The sequence below is a fragment of the Coregonus clupeaformis genome, chromosome 26, assembly GCF_020615455.1.
Source record: "Coregonus clupeaformis isolate EN_2021a chromosome 26, ASM2061545v1, whole genome shotgun sequence".
Classification (NCBI taxonomy): domain Eukaryota; kingdom Metazoa; phylum Chordata; class Actinopteri; order Salmoniformes; family Salmonidae; genus Coregonus; species Coregonus clupeaformis.
Window position 1 is genome coordinate 46,317,511 of NC_059217.1, and position 16,462 is coordinate 46,333,972.

The 16,462-nt window shown below is 43.9% G+C and overlaps 1 protein-coding gene and 1 non-coding gene across 3 annotated transcripts in view; both read left to right on the forward strand.

The window, feature by feature from the left end:
• zwilch (zwilch kinetochore protein) overlaps window positions 1-16,462 on the forward strand; it is a 44,955-nt gene that overhangs the window by 21,838 nt on the left and 6,655 nt on the right. The window contains exons 9-16 of one of the 2 annotated variants that reach the window (XM_041849981.2): window positions 153-199; window positions 5,381-5,492; window positions 5,698-5,777; window positions 7,575-7,731; window positions 8,007-8,035; window positions 9,067-9,203; window positions 9,569-9,664; window positions 11,206-11,269. In XM_041849981.2, the coding sequence (XP_041705915.1) occupies window positions 153-199; window positions 5,381-5,492; window positions 5,698-5,777; window positions 7,575-7,731; window positions 8,007-8,035; window positions 9,067-9,203; window positions 9,569-9,664; window positions 11,206-11,245 (698 nt within the window). In that variant the 3' untranslated portion in view covers window positions 11,246-11,269. Of the gene's footprint in view, window positions 1-152; window positions 200-5,380; window positions 5,493-5,697; window positions 5,778-7,574; window positions 7,732-8,006; window positions 8,036-9,066; window positions 9,204-9,568; window positions 9,665-11,205; window positions 11,270-15,080; window positions 15,197-16,462 lie in introns of those variants that run through there. The other variant, XM_041849980.2, reaches the window with a different exon arrangement.
• On the forward strand, window positions 7,815-7,936 carry LOC121541023. Its single transcript, XR_005995667.1, has one exon. It is a non-coding gene; the product is annotated as a small Cajal body-specific RNA 14 (non-coding RNA).

Sequence of the window (16,462 nt, forward strand, 5' to 3'; positions counted from 1 at the left end):
TTGCCATTTACATTTAAGAGGTTAACACGTTGAGGACCATTGAAATAAACATGTTTGACTATATATTGCTTTTTAACATGTTGAGGACCATTGAAATAAACATGTTTATTTTATTTTATCATCTGTCAATCACATTTCATTCTCCTTTTCAGAACTGCAGAACAGTGTAAAGACTCTGCAGGATCAGTCTACCAAAGAGGTATGACTAATATCAATATCCTGATGTGAAACTTTTTTTTCACATCAAATGTATATTATTTCGATTTAGGGGATTCATACAATACATACAGTTGAAGTCGGAAGTTTACATACACTTAGTTTGGAGTCCTTAACTCGTTTTTCAACCACTCCACACATGTCTTGTTAACAAACTATAGTTTTGGCAATGCCACAGATGTTTTGAGGGAGAGCGCAATTGTCATCACCAGTGGGTCAGAAGTTTACATACACTAAGTTGACTGCCTTTAAACAGCTTGGAAAATTCCAGAAAATGATGTCATGGCTTTAGAAGCTTCTGATAGGCTAATTGACATCATTTGAGTCAATTGGAGGTGTACCTGTGGATGTATTTCAAGGCCTACCTTCAAACTCAGTGCCTCTTTGCTTGACATCATGGGAAAATCAAAAGAAATCAGCCAAGACCCCAGAAAATAATTGTAGACCTCCACAAGTCTGGTTCATCCTTGGGAGCTATTTCCAAATGTCTGAAGGTACCACGTTCATCTGTACAAACAATAGGACGCAAGTATAAACACCATGGGACCACGCAGCCGTCGTACCGCTCAGGAAGGAGACGCGTTCTGTCTCCTAGAGATGAACGTACTTTGGTGCGAAAAGTGCAAATCAATCCCAGAACATCAGCAAAGGACCCTGTGAAGATGCTGGATGAAACAGGTACAAAAGTATCTATATCCACAGTAAAACAAGTACTTTTATCGACATAACCTGAAAGGCCGCTCAGCAAAACCACCATAAAAAACCCAGACTACGGTTTGCAACTGCACATGGGGACAAACATTGTACTTTTTGGAGAAATGTCCTCTGGTCTGATGAAACAAAAATAGAACTGTTTGGCCATAATGACCATCGTTATGTTTGGAGGAAAAAGGGGAAGGCTTGCAAGCTGAAGAACACCATCCCAACCGTGAAGCACGGGGGTGGCAGCATCATGCTGTGGGGGAGCTTTGCTGCAGGAGGGACTGGTGCACTTCACAAAATAGATGGCATCATGAGGAAGGAAATTTATGTGGATATATTGAAGCAACATCTCAAGACATCAATCAGGAAGTTAAAGCTTGGTCGCAAATGGGTCTTCCAAATGGACAATGACCCCAAGCATACTTCCAAAGTTGTGGCAAAATGGCTTAAGGACAACAAAGTCAAGGTATTGGAGTGGCCATCACGAAGCCCTGACCTCAATCCTATAGAAAATGTGTTGGCAGAACTGAAAAAGCGTGTGCGAGCAAGGAGGCCTACAAACCTGACTCAGTTACACCAGCTCTGTCAGGAGGAATGGGCCAAAATTCACCCAACTTATTGTGGGAAGCTTGTGGAAGGCTACCTGACACGTTTGACCCAAATTAAACAATTTAAAGGCAATGCTACCAAATACTAATTGAGCGTATGTAAACTTCTGACCCACTGGGAATGTGATGAAAGAAATAAAAGCTGAAATAAATCATTCTCTCTACTATTATTCTGACATTTCAGATTCTTAAAATAAAGTGGTGATCCTAACTGACCTAAGACAGAGAATTTTTATTAGGATTAAATGTCAGGAATTGTGAAAAACTGAGTTTAAATTGATTTGAGGTGTATGTAAACTTCCGACTTCAACTGTATCTACAGCAGTAGATGGAGGAGAGCTCTCTGAGGGATCAACATACAGTGCCTTCAGAAAGTATTCACACCCCTTGACTTTTTCCACATTTTGTTGTTACAGCCTGAATTTAAAATGGATTAAATTGAGTTTTTTGTCACTGGCCTACACACAATACCCCATAATGTCAAAAGTGGAATTATGTTTTTTGAAATTGTTACAAATTAATTCAATGAAAAGCTGAAACGTCTTGAGTCAATAAGTATTCAACCCCTTTGTTATGACAAGCCTAAATAAGTTCAGGAGTAAAAATGTGCTTAACAAGTCACATAATAAGTTGCATGGACTCAGTCTGTGTGCAGTAATAGTGTTTAACATGATTTTGAAATGACTACCTCATCTCTGTACCCCACACATACAATTGTCTGTAAGGTACCTCAGTCAAGAAGTGAATTTCAAGCAAAGATTCAACCACAAAGACCAGGGAGGTTTTCCAATGCCTCGCAAAAAAGCAGACATTGAATATCCCTTTGAGCTTGGTGAAGTTATTAATAACCCTTTGGATGGTGTATCAATACACCCTGTCACTACAAAGTGTTGGTCCCATGTTTCTGTTAGTGAGCATTTCTCCTTTGCCAAAATAATCCATCCACGTGACATGTGGCATATCAAGAAGCTGATTAAACATTATGATCATTACACAGGTGCACCTTGTGCTGGGGACAATAAAAGGCCCCTCTAAAATGTGCAGTTTTGTCACACAACTCAATGCCACAGATGTCTCAATTTTTGAGGGAGAGTGCAATTGGCATGCTGACTGCAGGAATGTCCACCAGAGCTGTTGCCAGATAATGTAATGTTAATTTCTCTACCATATCATCGTTTTAGAGAATTTGGCAGTACGTCCAACCGGCCTCAACTGCAGACCATGTGTATGGCGTTGTGTGGGCGAGTGGTTTGCTAATGTCAACGTTGTGAACAGAGTGCCCCGTGGTGGGGTTATGGTATGGGCAGGTATAAGCTACGGACAGCAAACACAATTGCATTTTATCGATGACAATTTGAATGCACAGAGATACCGTGACGAGATCCTGAGGCCCATTGTCGTGCCATTCATCTGCCGCATCACCTCATGTTTCAGCAAAATTTGATTTGATTTGATTTGATTTGATAATGCACAGCCCCATGTCGCAAGGATCTGTACACAATTCTTGGAAGCTGAAAATGTCCCAGTTCTTCCATGGCCTGCATACTTACCAGAAATGTCACCCATTGAGCATGTTCGGGATGCTCTGGATCGACGTGTACGGCAGCGTGTTCCAGTTCCCGCCAATATCCAGCAACTTCTATTTGAAGAGGAGTGGGACAACATTCCACAGGCCACAATCAACAGCCTGATCAACTATATGCGAAGGAGATGTGTCGCGCTGCATGAGGCAAATGGTGGTCACACCAGATACTGACTGGTTTTCTGATCCAGATGCATATCTGTATTCCCAGTCATGTAAAATCCATAGATTAGGGCCTACTGGATGTATTTCAATTGACTGATTTCCTTATATGAACTGTAACTCAATCTTTGAAATTGTGTTTTTTTTGTAGATTTTTTAGTTCGGTATAAATACATTCACATGTCACCAAATAATTGACTAAAACACTGTTTTGCAATGGTCTACAGTAGCATCAACAGCACTCTCTAGGGTAGCACCATGGTGTAGAACAGCTAGCTACCATCCTCCTCTGGGTACATTGACTTCAATACAAAACCTAGGAGGCTCATGGTTCTCACCCCCTTCCATAGACTTGCGCAGTAATTATGACCACTTCCAGAGGACGTCCTCCAACCTATCAGAGCTCTTGCAGCAGGAACCGACATGTTGTCCACCCAATCAAAGGATCAGAGAATTAATCTAGTACTGAAAGCATAAGCTACAGCTAGCTAGCACTGCAGTGCATAAAATGTGGTGAGTAGTTGACTCAGAGAGAAAGACAATAGTTGAATAGATTTGAACAATTTCATATCTTCAAAAATGAAGGAGAAGCGAGAGCAAGGCAGAGAGCTAGCTATATTTATATTTAGCTATATTATATATTTCGTAGTACTTTTTTCACTTACTTAGCTAACGAATGCAGCTAGCTAGTTTAGCTTACTCGAACACCCGGCTCAAACAGAGAAGGATGCTATGTTAGCTAGGCTAGGCTATCCAACGCTGGAACTCTTTTATGTCGAGGTAACTGTACTACATGATTGTAGCTGGTTTACTAACGCGTTAGTTGTAGTAGCTACGTTGACTGTGACATTAGCTAATATGGTGACAACGATGTAGCCTGTGTGTAGCGCTTATGGTATGAAGGTTTTTGCTTGGAGAGGTTTTTGTCGCCTGTTCACAGACAGCTGTTGTGTTGTGCACTGAAGGCCACAAACAAAATGAAAGGGTGAGAGGAGCGCGTCGACTCGAGAAGGAATTATACAACTGATGGTGTTTTGTATGTGGCTGCTATGAAAGTGAACTGTGTTTGTGTGTGGTCAGGGGTGTATTCATTCTGCCGATTCTGTTTAAAATGTTTCTTAAACGTAAGCAAATGGAATTAAACTGGGATAAACATACCTACATTTGTCAAATATCTCTTGTTTGCAACTCTTTGGACTAATGATTACACCCTAGGTCAGCTAGATCCAGGCAAAGAGTGTGCAAGACGGTATTGAATGTGTCACTGTCTGCCACCTTGATTACTAAAACATTTATCTTGACCTGTGTGCACCTACGTTGTAAACTTTCATTCCTAGGCTAGGTTGTAGCAACCTCATGATGGGTACAGGGAACATTTGAGTATCATGTAGTAGCCTAAACCTATAGATGTTACATTGAGCTGGGTGAATGGAATATGGATGACAGTCATCCAATATGCTGTAAAATAATTAACTCTCATGAGAAAAAAAAATATGTCGTCCTTAAAAAAATGTCATCTTAAACGGTACCGATCGCCACTGTGTTATGGGTATGCTCGTAATCGTTAAGGACTGGGGAGTTTTTCAGGATAAAAAAGTAACGGAATGGAGCTAAGCACAGGAATAATCCTAGAGGAAAACCTGGTTCAGTCTGCTTTCCACCAGACACTGGGAGATGAATTCACCTTTCAGCAGGACAATAACCTAAAACACAAGGCCAAGTCTACACTGGGGTTGCTTACCAATGTTCCTTAGTGGCCGAGTTAAAGTTTTGACTTAAATCTGCTTGAACATCTATGGCAAGACATGAAATGGTTAAATACTTAGATAATTAAGATATTGGTGTTTTTATTTGTCATGGATTTTCTACACATTTTAGAATTTTGTCTTCCACTTTGACATTACAGATTATTTTGTGTAGACCGTTGACAAAAAATTACAATTAAATCTACTTTATAACACAACAAAATGTTTAAAAAAAGTCAAGGGGTGTGAATACTTTCTGAAGGCACTGTATTATAAAATTGTAAAAAAAAAAAACGTGAGCTATTTAAATACATGTCGTCATAATGCTTTATCTGACTGTGTTGGTCATGGTTCTATCCCCCCAGACAGTGAAGGGGAAGACTGAGACGGGAACATCAGAGATGTCCATATTCAACTCTCTGATGGAGAGAGGAGACCTGGACTTCATAGAACAGCTCTGGGTTCGCATGAGGAACAGTGAGTAGAGTTTTAGTACATTTCAGTAATAGTAGAGTAGCCTTTTTGTTTTACAGCACTTTGGAGGATGTTGTGTGAAGCTATACAGTCCTTATTGACATTTTGTAAATGTAAATTTAATCCAATTCCTTATACGATTGATAACACTTTGATGTGGAATGTAGATTATTGGCTGTTTAATTCATCACTGCTTTTTCCATCACAGGTGTGACTTCATATCAAGACATCGGAGACTGTCTGAAACTGGTCATCAAAGCTTTGCAGTATGGTGACATTAAACCATGGGTAAGTACAGTGTCTTCAGATCCTTTATCACCTCCATCCTGGCATCTCTGCTCTCCGTCTCATTCCGGATTGAATAAAAAAAAACCTCCTGCTGACTTCCCAGTGTGTTCATGGCCCCTCCTTATCTCAAAGAACTGCTCATAACCCCACCGCACCCGCCGTAGCCTGCTCCTCCACGCTCCCAGTACCAAGCTCTGCTCTTTGGGGGATTGGACTTTCAGCTCAACCGCCCCCAGCCTCTGGAATGCCCTCCCGGACCACCTGAAGACTCTGGGCTCCTTTAAAACAGGCCTAAATACCTTTCTCTTTAGGAAGGCATTCTGTCGATAGCTGTGTTTCTTGGTGTCCTTGTCCCTTGTAGTGTCAGCTGTGTCGTTGGTGAACAGGGAATACAGGAGGGGACTAAGCATGCACCCCTGAGGTGCCCCCGTGTTGAGGGTCAGCATGGTGGATGTGTTGTTTCTTACCCTCAGCACCTGGGGGCAGCCCGTCAGGAAGTCCCAGGGTCCTTAGCTTAGTGATGAGTTTGGAGGGCACCATGGTGTTGAAAATAAAATAACAATAACGAGGCTATTTACAGGTGGTACCGGTACAGGGTACCTTGGCGTTCTTGGGCACAGGGACTATGGTGGTCTGCTTGAAACATGTTGGTATTACAGATTGTGTCAGGGAGAGGTTGAAAATGTAAGTGAAGACACTTGCCAGCTGGTCAGCGCATGCTGAGTAATACGTTTCCTGGTAATCCGTCTGGCCTTGTGAATGTTAACCTTTTTTAAAGGTCTTACTCACATCGGCTACGGAGAGCGTGATCACACAGTCATCCTGAACAGCTGGTGCTCTCATGCATGGTTAAGTGTTGCTCGCCTCGAAGCGAGCTCAGAAGGAATTTAGCTTGTCTGGTAGGCTTGCGTCACTGGGCAGTTTGCGGCTGGGTTTCCCTTTGTAATCCGTGATAGTTTGCAAGCCCTGCCGCATCCGAAGAGCATCAGAGCCGGTGTAGTACGATTCGATCTTAGTCCTGTATTGAAGCTTTACCTGTTTGATGGTTCGTCTGAGGTCATAGCGGGATTTCTTGTAAGCGTCCGGATTAGTGTCCCGCTCCTTGAAAGCGGCAGCTCTAGCCTTTAGCTCAGTGCGGATGTTGCCTGTAATCCATGGCTTCTGGTTGGGGTATGTACGTACAGTCACTGTGGGGACGACGTCATCGATGCACTTATTGATGAAGCCGGTGACTTATGTGGTAAACTCCTAATGCCATCGGATGAATCCCAGAACATATTCCAGTCTGTGCTAGCGAAACAGTCCTGTAGCTTAGCATCCGCTTCATCAGACCACTTCCGTATTGAGCGCATCACTGGTACTTCCTGTTTGAGGTTTTGCTTGTAAGCAGGAATCAGGAGGATAGAGTTATGGTCAGATTTGCCAAATGGAGGGTGAGAGAGAGCTTCGTATGCATTTCTGTGTGTGGAGTAAAGGTCATCTAGGAGTAAAGGTCATCTAGGAGTAAAGGTCATCTAGGAGTAAAGGTCATCTAGAGTTTATTTCGCCTCTAGTTGCGCTGGTAGAAATGAGGTCAAACGGATTTCAGTTTCTCCTGCATTAAAATCACCGGCCACTATGCGAGCTGCCTCTGGATGAGCATTTTCTCGTTCGCTTTGGGGGCGCTATACAGCTCCGTTGAGTGTGGAATTAGTGCCAGCGTCGGTTTGTTGTGGTAAATGGACAGCTACGAGAAAAAACCGAATCTTGATAAACTCTCTTTCTAACTGCTACGTGTCTCTCGTCCTGGTTTTATAGATTCACAGAGACAGCGGTAGCTCCCTCAGTAGGTTGATCCTCCAGTCCTACCACCATCAGATGGACTACGTCTCTCTCACAGGCCTCACTCCTGTCCACATGCTGCTGGAGATGGGCCTGGACAAGATGAGGAAGGATTACATCAACTACCTCATAGGTAACTCACTCACACACACACACACACTGCACTGTGATCCAAAGATTTGTGGTTTCGAATCCCGCATGGGATACCTATAGATGGTGGTTGTTCGGTTGAAAGTGGACAGTGTACTGTTGTCCATGACACCACAGACGGGGATACTGGTGCTCACCGACAGGACCTAGTCTGTTATTGGGCTCCCTGTGTGATGGTTCCAGACAAATGACATCTAATTGTTCTTCAATTCTTACAGTATTTAAGTTGATTTACAGTTCATGTTTTCTTCTCCTCAGGTCAAGAACTGACCACATTAAACCACCTGGTGAGTCCAAGTTTATATTACTTTATTCAGGAAATCATCTCAAACATTTAAAAAATATTTTTAAACTAGAATCCTTATTGAAACAATAACAAAATGCCCCCCCCCCCTCCCCTCTGTTTTGGTAAAAAGCTGAGGGATGGGCCTGGAGAAATGTCACCACTCTCCGATTAATAGACAGAGCTATGGATGCCAGGACTGACCATCCATGATATCAACGTTATAGTTGTAACCGTGTTTTGAGGATATATAGTGTTTGTTTACATTTACATTGTTTACAAACATTGGAGTAAAACAAGCTTCTATTTTGGGTTCTGATGGGGTTTAACCACAGAGATTCTAAACCCAGAGACGCAACATCACGAGACTTCTGGGAACGTTTACCAAACAGACCAAACAGGAAGTCAGTGAGAGAAGGGAAAGATTCTTCCTTTCTTGCCTAGATTGGAGCCAATGTCTTAAGTAGTTGAACACGTTATTACTCCAACCTCGTGAAAGTGACAAAAACAACTTTATATCGACGGAGTGCCTTTGATTTGACGGCCTGCACGTGCGTAGTTGGGCGCGAGACGACCGTTAGACCCGATGATCTGTTGCTACGCATGAGCTTATCTAGCCACCGTCGCCATGACATCGCCTACAAGTGTGATCTGGGATTTCTATTGGAGAAGCAGTTTCGGCTTCATACTTTGCATTGGGCAGCAGGTAGCTTAGTGGCTAAGAGCGTTGTGCCAGTAACCGAAAGGTCGCTGGTTCTAATCCCCGACTCGACTAGGTAAAAAATCTGTCGATGTGCCCTTAAGCAAGGCACTTAACCCTAATTGCTCCTGTAAGTCAATCTGGATAAGAGTGTCTGCTAAATGACTAAAATGTAAATGTAAAATGTACTGTCTTTGGTTGAACTAACCTCATGAGGCATTTCTAAGTTTATATTCTTCAAGAATCAATGGGTATATGTCAATAAAAAAAAATGGATGCAGCAACTAAGGATTAAAGATGTTACTTTTGAGATTTCTATTGTTCTCCTCCAATAGAGTTACTACCTGAGTACTGAAGAGGATCTTCAGGAGCAAGTGATAAGAGTGAGGAAACTACACCACCTACTGGAGATCCTGGGGACCTGCAGCACCTTCCTGGGCCTGCCATACGATAGACTCTTCCTCCTAACACAGTAAGGCCTGCTAGCCTGTCTGAGAGTGTTGGGCCAGTAACCCAAAGTTCACTGGTTCGAATCCCCGAGCCTACTAGGTAAAAAAAAAAAACTGCCGATGTGCCCTTGAGCAAGGCACTTAAAACTTAATTGCTCCTGTAGGTCGCTCTGGATAAGTCGCTCTGGCTATGGAAAATGTTAAATGAGCATTTCTTTTTAAGACAAGTCCATGTAGTCCCTCCCTGTATCTGTCCATTTCCTTACATTTGGTGTGTAATGAACACGACCTCTATTCAACATTTATTCTCTCCGTAACGTTGTATAGATGTTGGTCAGCTGCTCACTGACGTGTATATTAAACCTGTTTTCCCCTCTGCTCTTCCTAGGTTGTGTTTGCAGTACTACAAAACATGTCCCTATGACGAGGACCACGAGTTCAAACTGCAGATCAAACCTGCACTGATCAGCCACTTCTACCAGAGGTATGCCTACAGACCACTGGTCCTCATTGGTCAAATGTGTCTTTCATAAGGTTGCAAAATTCCGTTAACTTTCCCAAAAATTCCCAGATTTTCCAGAAATTCCAATCAGAATATTTTAAAGAAGGAAATGACAGGAATTGTGCAACCCTATGGTGCCTGCGGGAATAATCATTTTACTATTTAGTTACAGTAGCTAACTGTCGCTTACTGGGTTTCTAGCGTTGTCCTGGGGTGTTATTAGGTTAGTAGGTCTGTAGTATGGGGTTTATTATGGATCCCCCATTAGTTCCTGCCAAGGCAGCAGCTACTCTTCCTGGGGTTTATTATGGATCCCCATTAGTTCCTGCCAAGGCAGCAGCTACTCTTCCTGGGGGTTTATTATGGATCCCCATTAGTTCCTGCCAAGGCAGCAGCTACTCTTCCTGGGGGTTTATTATGGATCCCCATTAGTTCCTGCCAAGGCAGCAGCTACTCTTCCTGGGGTTTATTATGGATCCCCATTAGTTCCTGCCAAGGCAGCAGCTACTCTTCCTGGGGTTTATTGTGGATCCCCATTAGTTCCTGCCAAGGCAGCAGCTACTCTTCCTGGGGTTTATTATGGATCCCCATTAGTTCCTGCCAAGGCAGCAGCTACTCTTCCTGGGGTTTATTATGGATCCCCATTAGTTCCTGCCAAGGCAGCAGCTACTCTTCCTGGGGTTTATTATGGATCCCCATTAGTTCCTGCCAAGGGCAGCAGCTACTCTTCCTGGGGTTTATTATGGATCCCCATTAGTTCCTGCCAAGGCAGCAGCTACTCTTCCTGGGGGTTTATTATGGATCCCCATTAGTTCCTGCCAAGGCAGCAGCTACTCTTCCTGGGGTTTATTATGGATCCCCATTAGTTCCTGCCAAGGCAGCAGCTACTCTTCCTGGGGTTTATTATGGATCCCCATTAGTTCCTGCCAAGGCAGCAGCTACTCTTCCTGGGGTTTATTATGGATCCCCATTAGTTCCTGCCAAGGCAGCAGCTACTCTTCCTGGGGTTTATTATGGATCCCCATTAGTTCCTGCCAAGGCAGCGGCTACTCTTCCTGGGGTTTATTATGGATCCCCATTAGTTCCTGCCAAGGCAGCAGCTACTCTTCCTGGGGTTTATTATGGATCCCCATTAGTTCCTGCCAAGGCAGCGGCTACTCTTCCTGGGGTTTATTATGGATCCCCATTAGTTCCTGCCAAGGCAGCAGCTACTCTTCCTGGGGTCATTAACATTATGGATCACATATTAATAATAAAATCCATAGTTTGCCAAGCAGCAGCTACTTTTCCAGCGGCTTACAGTCATGTGCATACTTTTTGTGTAGGGTGTCCGGGGATCGAACCCACTATCCCTGCCAAGGCGCCGTACTCTACCAGCTGCAGCTACAGAGGACTACAGTTATAAAATATTAAATGACATTACATTTCATAACACTTTTCACAACACATTAAGTGTGTTCCCTCAGGCCACTACTCTACAATACAAAATCCATGTTATCGTGTGTCTGTGTGTCTCTTCACAGTCCCCGCTGTTGTTCCCCCAGAGAGCAGGTGGTGTCCTAGGGTGTGGAGGTGTCTAGGGTTGGGGTTAGTAATGTATGTTATATGTACAGTGCCTTCAGAAAGTATTAATATCCCTTGACTTATTCCACATGTTGTTGTGTTCCAGCCTGAATTCAAAATGGATTAAGTATGTTTTTGTACTCACCCATCTACACACAGTACCCAATGATGACAAAGTGAAAACATGTTTGATATATTTTTTGCAAATGTATTGAAAATGAAATACTGAAATCTAATTTACGTAAGTATTCACACCCCTGAGTCAATACATGTTAGAATCACCTTTGGCAGCGATTACAGATGTGAGACTTTCTGGGTAAGTCTCTAAGAGCTTTCCACACCTGGATTATACAATATTTGTCCCATTATTCTTTTCAAAATTCTTCAACCTCTGTCAAATTGGTTGTTGATCATTGCTCTGCAACCATTTTCATGTCTTGTCATACATGTTCAAGCAGATTTAAGTCAAAACTGTAACTCGCCCACTCAGGAACAGTATATTTGGCCTTGTGTTTTAGGTTATTGTCCTGCTGAAAGGTGAATTCATCTCCCAGTGTCTGTTGGAAAGCAGACTGAACCAGGTTTTCCTCTAGTCTCCCAGTGCCTGGTGGACAGCAGACTGAACCAGGGTTTCCTCTAGTCTCCCAGTGTCTGGTGGACAGCAGACTAAACCAGGGTTTCCTCTAGTCTCCCAGTGTCTGGTGGACAGCAGACTGAACCAGGGTTTCCTCTAGTCTCCCAGTGTCTGGTGGACAGCAGACTGAACCAGGGTTTCCTCTAGTCTCCCAGTGTCTGGTGGACAGCAGACTGAACCAGGGTTTCCTCTAGTCTCCCAGTGTCTGGTGGACAGCAGACTGAACCAGGGTTTCCTCTAGTCTCCCAGTGTCTGGTGGACAGCAGACTGAACCAGGGTTTCCTCTAGTCTCCCAGTGTCTGGTGGACAGCAGACTGGACCAGGTTTTCCTCTAGGATTTTGTCTGTGCTCAGCTCCATTCTGTTTATTTTTTATCCTGAAAAACTTAACGATTACAAGCATACCCATAACATGATGCAGCCACCACTACGCTTGAAAATATGGAGAGTGGTACTCAGTAATGTGTCATTACGGAATTGCCCCAAACATAATACTTTTAATTCAGGAGAAAAAGTTAATTGCTTTGCCAAATTTTTTGCAGTATTACTTTACTGACTTGTTGCAAACAGGATGCATGTTTTGGAATATGTTTTTATTCTGTACACGCTTCCTTCTTTTCACTCTTATTTAGGTTAGTATTGTGGAGTAACTACAATGTTGTTGATCCATCCTCAGTTTCCTCCTATCACAGCCATTAAACTGTAACTGGTTTAAAGTCACCATCGGCCTCATGGTGAAATCCCTGAGCGGTTTCCTTCCTCTGGCAACTTTGTAATGACTGGGTGTATTGATACACAATCCGAAGTGTAATGAATAACTTCACCATGCTTAAAGGGATATTCAGTGTCTGCTTTTTTTTTTTGACCCGTCTTCCATGGTCTCTGTGGTTGGATCTGTATTTGAAATTCACTGCTTGACCGAGGGACCTTACAGATAACTGTATGTGTGGGGTACAGAGATGAGGTAGTCATTCCAAAATCATGTTAAATACTATTATTGAACACAGAGTGAGTCCATGCAACTTATTATGTGACTTGGCCATAACAGCTTTTCATTTGTAATTTTACTTTTTGGGGTATTGTGTGTAGGCCAGTGACAAATCTCAATTGTACCAATTTTAAATTCAGGCTGTGGAAAAAGTGAAGGGGTTTGAACACTTACTAAAGGCACTGTATGTTGTTCCCCCAGAGAGCAGGCGATGTCTAGCGGTCTGGTTGGGGTTAGTAAATGTAGGCCAGTGAGGGGAAAAAATCTCAATTTAATCCATTTTAAATTCAGGCTGTAACACTGCAAATTTAGGAAAAAGTCAAGTGGTGTGAAAACTGTATGTTGTTCCCCCAGAGAGCAGGCGGTGTCTAGCGGTCTGGGTGGGGTTAGTAATGTATGTCATGTGTATGTTGTTCCCTATAGGGAGCAGGCGGTGTCTAGCGGTCTGGGTGGGGTTAGTAATGTATGTCATGTGTATGTTGTTCCCTATAGGGAGCAGGCGGTGTCTAGCTGTCTGGGTGGGGTTAGTAATGTATGTCATGTGTATGTTGTTCCCTATAGGGAGCAGGCGGTGTCCTGGGGGGTGGAGACGTCTAGCGGTCTGGGTGGGGTTAGTAATGTATGTCATGTGTATGTTGTTCCCTATAGGGAGCAGGCGGTGTCTAGCGGTCTGGGTGGGGTTAGTAATGTATGTCATGTGTATGTTGTTCCCTATAGGGAGCAGGCGGTGTCTAGCGGTCTGGGTGGGGTTAGTAATGTATGTCGTGTGTATGTTGTTCCCTATAGGGAGCAGGCGGTGTCCTGGGGGGTGGAGACGTCTAGCGGTCTGGGTGGGGTTAGTAATGTATGTCATGTGTATGTTTGTTCCTATAGGGAGAGCAGTGCGGTGTCTAGCCGGTCTGGGTGGGGTTAGTAATGTATGTCGTGTGTATGTTGTTCCCTATAGGGAGCAGGCGGTGTCTAGCGGTCTGGGTGGGGTTAGTAATGTATGTCGTGTGTATGTTGTTCCCTATAGGGAGCAGGCGGTGTCCTGGGGGGTGGAGACGTCTAGCGGTCTGGGTGGGGTTAGTAATGTATGTCGTGTTGTATGTTGTTCTCTAGGGAGCGAAGCGGTGTCTAGCCGGTCTGGGTGGGGTTAGTAATGTATGTCATGTGTATGTTGTTCCCTATAGGGAGCAGGCGGTGTCTAGCGGTCTGGGTGGGGTTAGTAATGTATGTCATGTGTATGTTGTTCCCTATAGGGAGCAGGCGGTGTCTAGCGGTCTGGGTGGGGTTAGTAATGTATGTCATGTGTATGTTGTTCCCCTATAGAGCAGGCGGTGTCCTGGGGGTGGAGACGTCTAGCGGTCTGGGTGGGGAAGGTTAGTAATGTATGTCATGTGTATGTTGTTCCCTATGGAGCAGGCGGTGTCTAGCGGTCTGGGTGGGGTTAGTAATGTATGTCATGTATGTTGTTCCCTATGGAGAGCAGGCGGTGTCTAGCGGTCTGCGTGGGGTTAGTAATGTATGTCGTGTGTGTATTGTTGTTCCTATAGGAGCAGGCGGGTGTCCTGGGGGTGGAGAACGTCTAGCGGTCTGGGTGGGGTTAGTAATGTATGTCATGTGTATGTTGTTCCCTATAGGGAGCAGGCGGTGTCTAGCGGTCTGGGTGGGGTTAGTAATGTATGTCGGTATGTTGTTCCCTATAGCAGGCGGTGTCTAGCTGGTCTGGGTGGGGTTAGTAATGTATGTCTGTGTATGTTGTTCCTATAGGGAGCAGGCGGTGTCCTGGGGTGGAGGCGTCTAGCGGTCTGGGTGGGGTTAGTAATGTATGCCATGTGTATGTTTGTTCCCTATAGGAGCAGGCGGTGTCTAGCGGTCTGGGTGGGGTTAGTAATGTATGTCATGTGTCGTTGTTCCCTTAGGAGCAGGCGGTGTCCTGGGGGTGGAGACGTCTAGCGGTCTGGGTGGGGTTAGTAATGTATGTCATGTGTATGTTGTTCCCTATAGGGAGCAGGCGGTGTCCTGGGGGGTGGAGACGTCTAGCGGTCTGGGTGGGGTTAGTAATGTATGCCATGTGTATGTTGTTCCCTATAGGGAGCAGGCGGTGTCTAGCGGTCTGGGTGGGGTTAGTAATGTATGTCATGTGTATGTTGTTCCCTATAGGGAGCAGGCGGTGTCTAGCGGTCTGGGTGGGGTTAGTAATGTATGTCATGTGTATGTTGTTCCCTATAGGGAGCAGGCGGTGTCCTGGGGGGTGGAAGTGTCGAGTGGGAACGGCCCCAGAGAGGTGAAGACATCCTGGCAGCTGAGTGAAAAGCCCCTGGTGGAACACATTGTCTTTGAAACAGGTGAATTACTATAGATGTTATGTTATGTTATGCTCTAGTCATACAGGAAAAACATAATTTTGACTGCACTGTGCCTATAAATATCTTTGAAATATCCTCCGTGTCTTCCACAAGCACACGGGGCGGCAGGTTAAGAGCGTTGTGCCAGTAACCGAAAGGTCGCTGGTTCTAATCCCCGAGCCGACTAGGGGAAAAATCTGTCGATGTGCCGTTGAGCAAGGCACTTAACCCTAATTGCTCCTGTAAATCGCTCTGGATAAGAGTGTCTGCTAAATGACAAAAAAAATAAAAATAAATGAACGGTCGCGTCAGCCATCGAGAATTGAACCTCTGCGATTCTTGAGCTTGGACGCTGCTATTGGATGTGATGCAACGCGAGCAGTATAACCGCTTTCATTGATTTCAAAGGAACCATTCCCCCAATGGCTGATGGAAATGGCTGATGGAAATGGCTGATGGAAATGGCTGATGGAAATGGCTGATGGAAATGGCTGATGGAAATGGCTGATGGCTATAGTGGTCGTTAGTCTCCACATCCCACAGTCTGTGCGTCAGTCCATGAGATATTACTCATGTATGGAATAAGCACTTGCTGATTTCTGTAATTAAAAGCACTATAGAAGTTAAATAAATTGTTATGTTAACTTCAACTTATAATTGTATTTCTCTTGATTCCACCTGTTATTGTTGTAGCTAATTCCTTATTATGTACAGGGCCTTCATTTACATTTACGTCATTTAGCAGACGCTCTTATCCAGAGCGACTTACAAATAGGTGCATTCACCTAATAGCCAGTGGGATAACCACTTTACAATGTATTATTTATTTTTTGGGGGGGGGGTTGGGGTAAGGGGGGGGTAGAAGGATTATATTCACACCCCTTGACTTTTTCCAAATGTTGTTAAAGCCTGAATTTAAAATGGATGACATTGAGATGTTGTCACTGATCTACACACAATACCCCATAATGTCAAAGTGGAATTATGTTTTTAGATATTTTTACAAATTAATTTAAAATGAAAAGCTGAAACGTCTTGAGTCAGTAAGTATTCAACCCCTTTGTTATGGCAAGCCTAAATAAGTTCAGGAGTAAAAATGTGCTTAACAAGTCACATAATAAGTTGCATGGACTCACTCTGTGTGCAATAATAGTGTTTAACATGATTTTGGAATGACTACCTCATCTCAGTACCCCACACATGCAGTTATCTGTAATGTCCCTCAGTCGAGAAGTGAATTTCAAACACAGATTCAACCACAAAGAC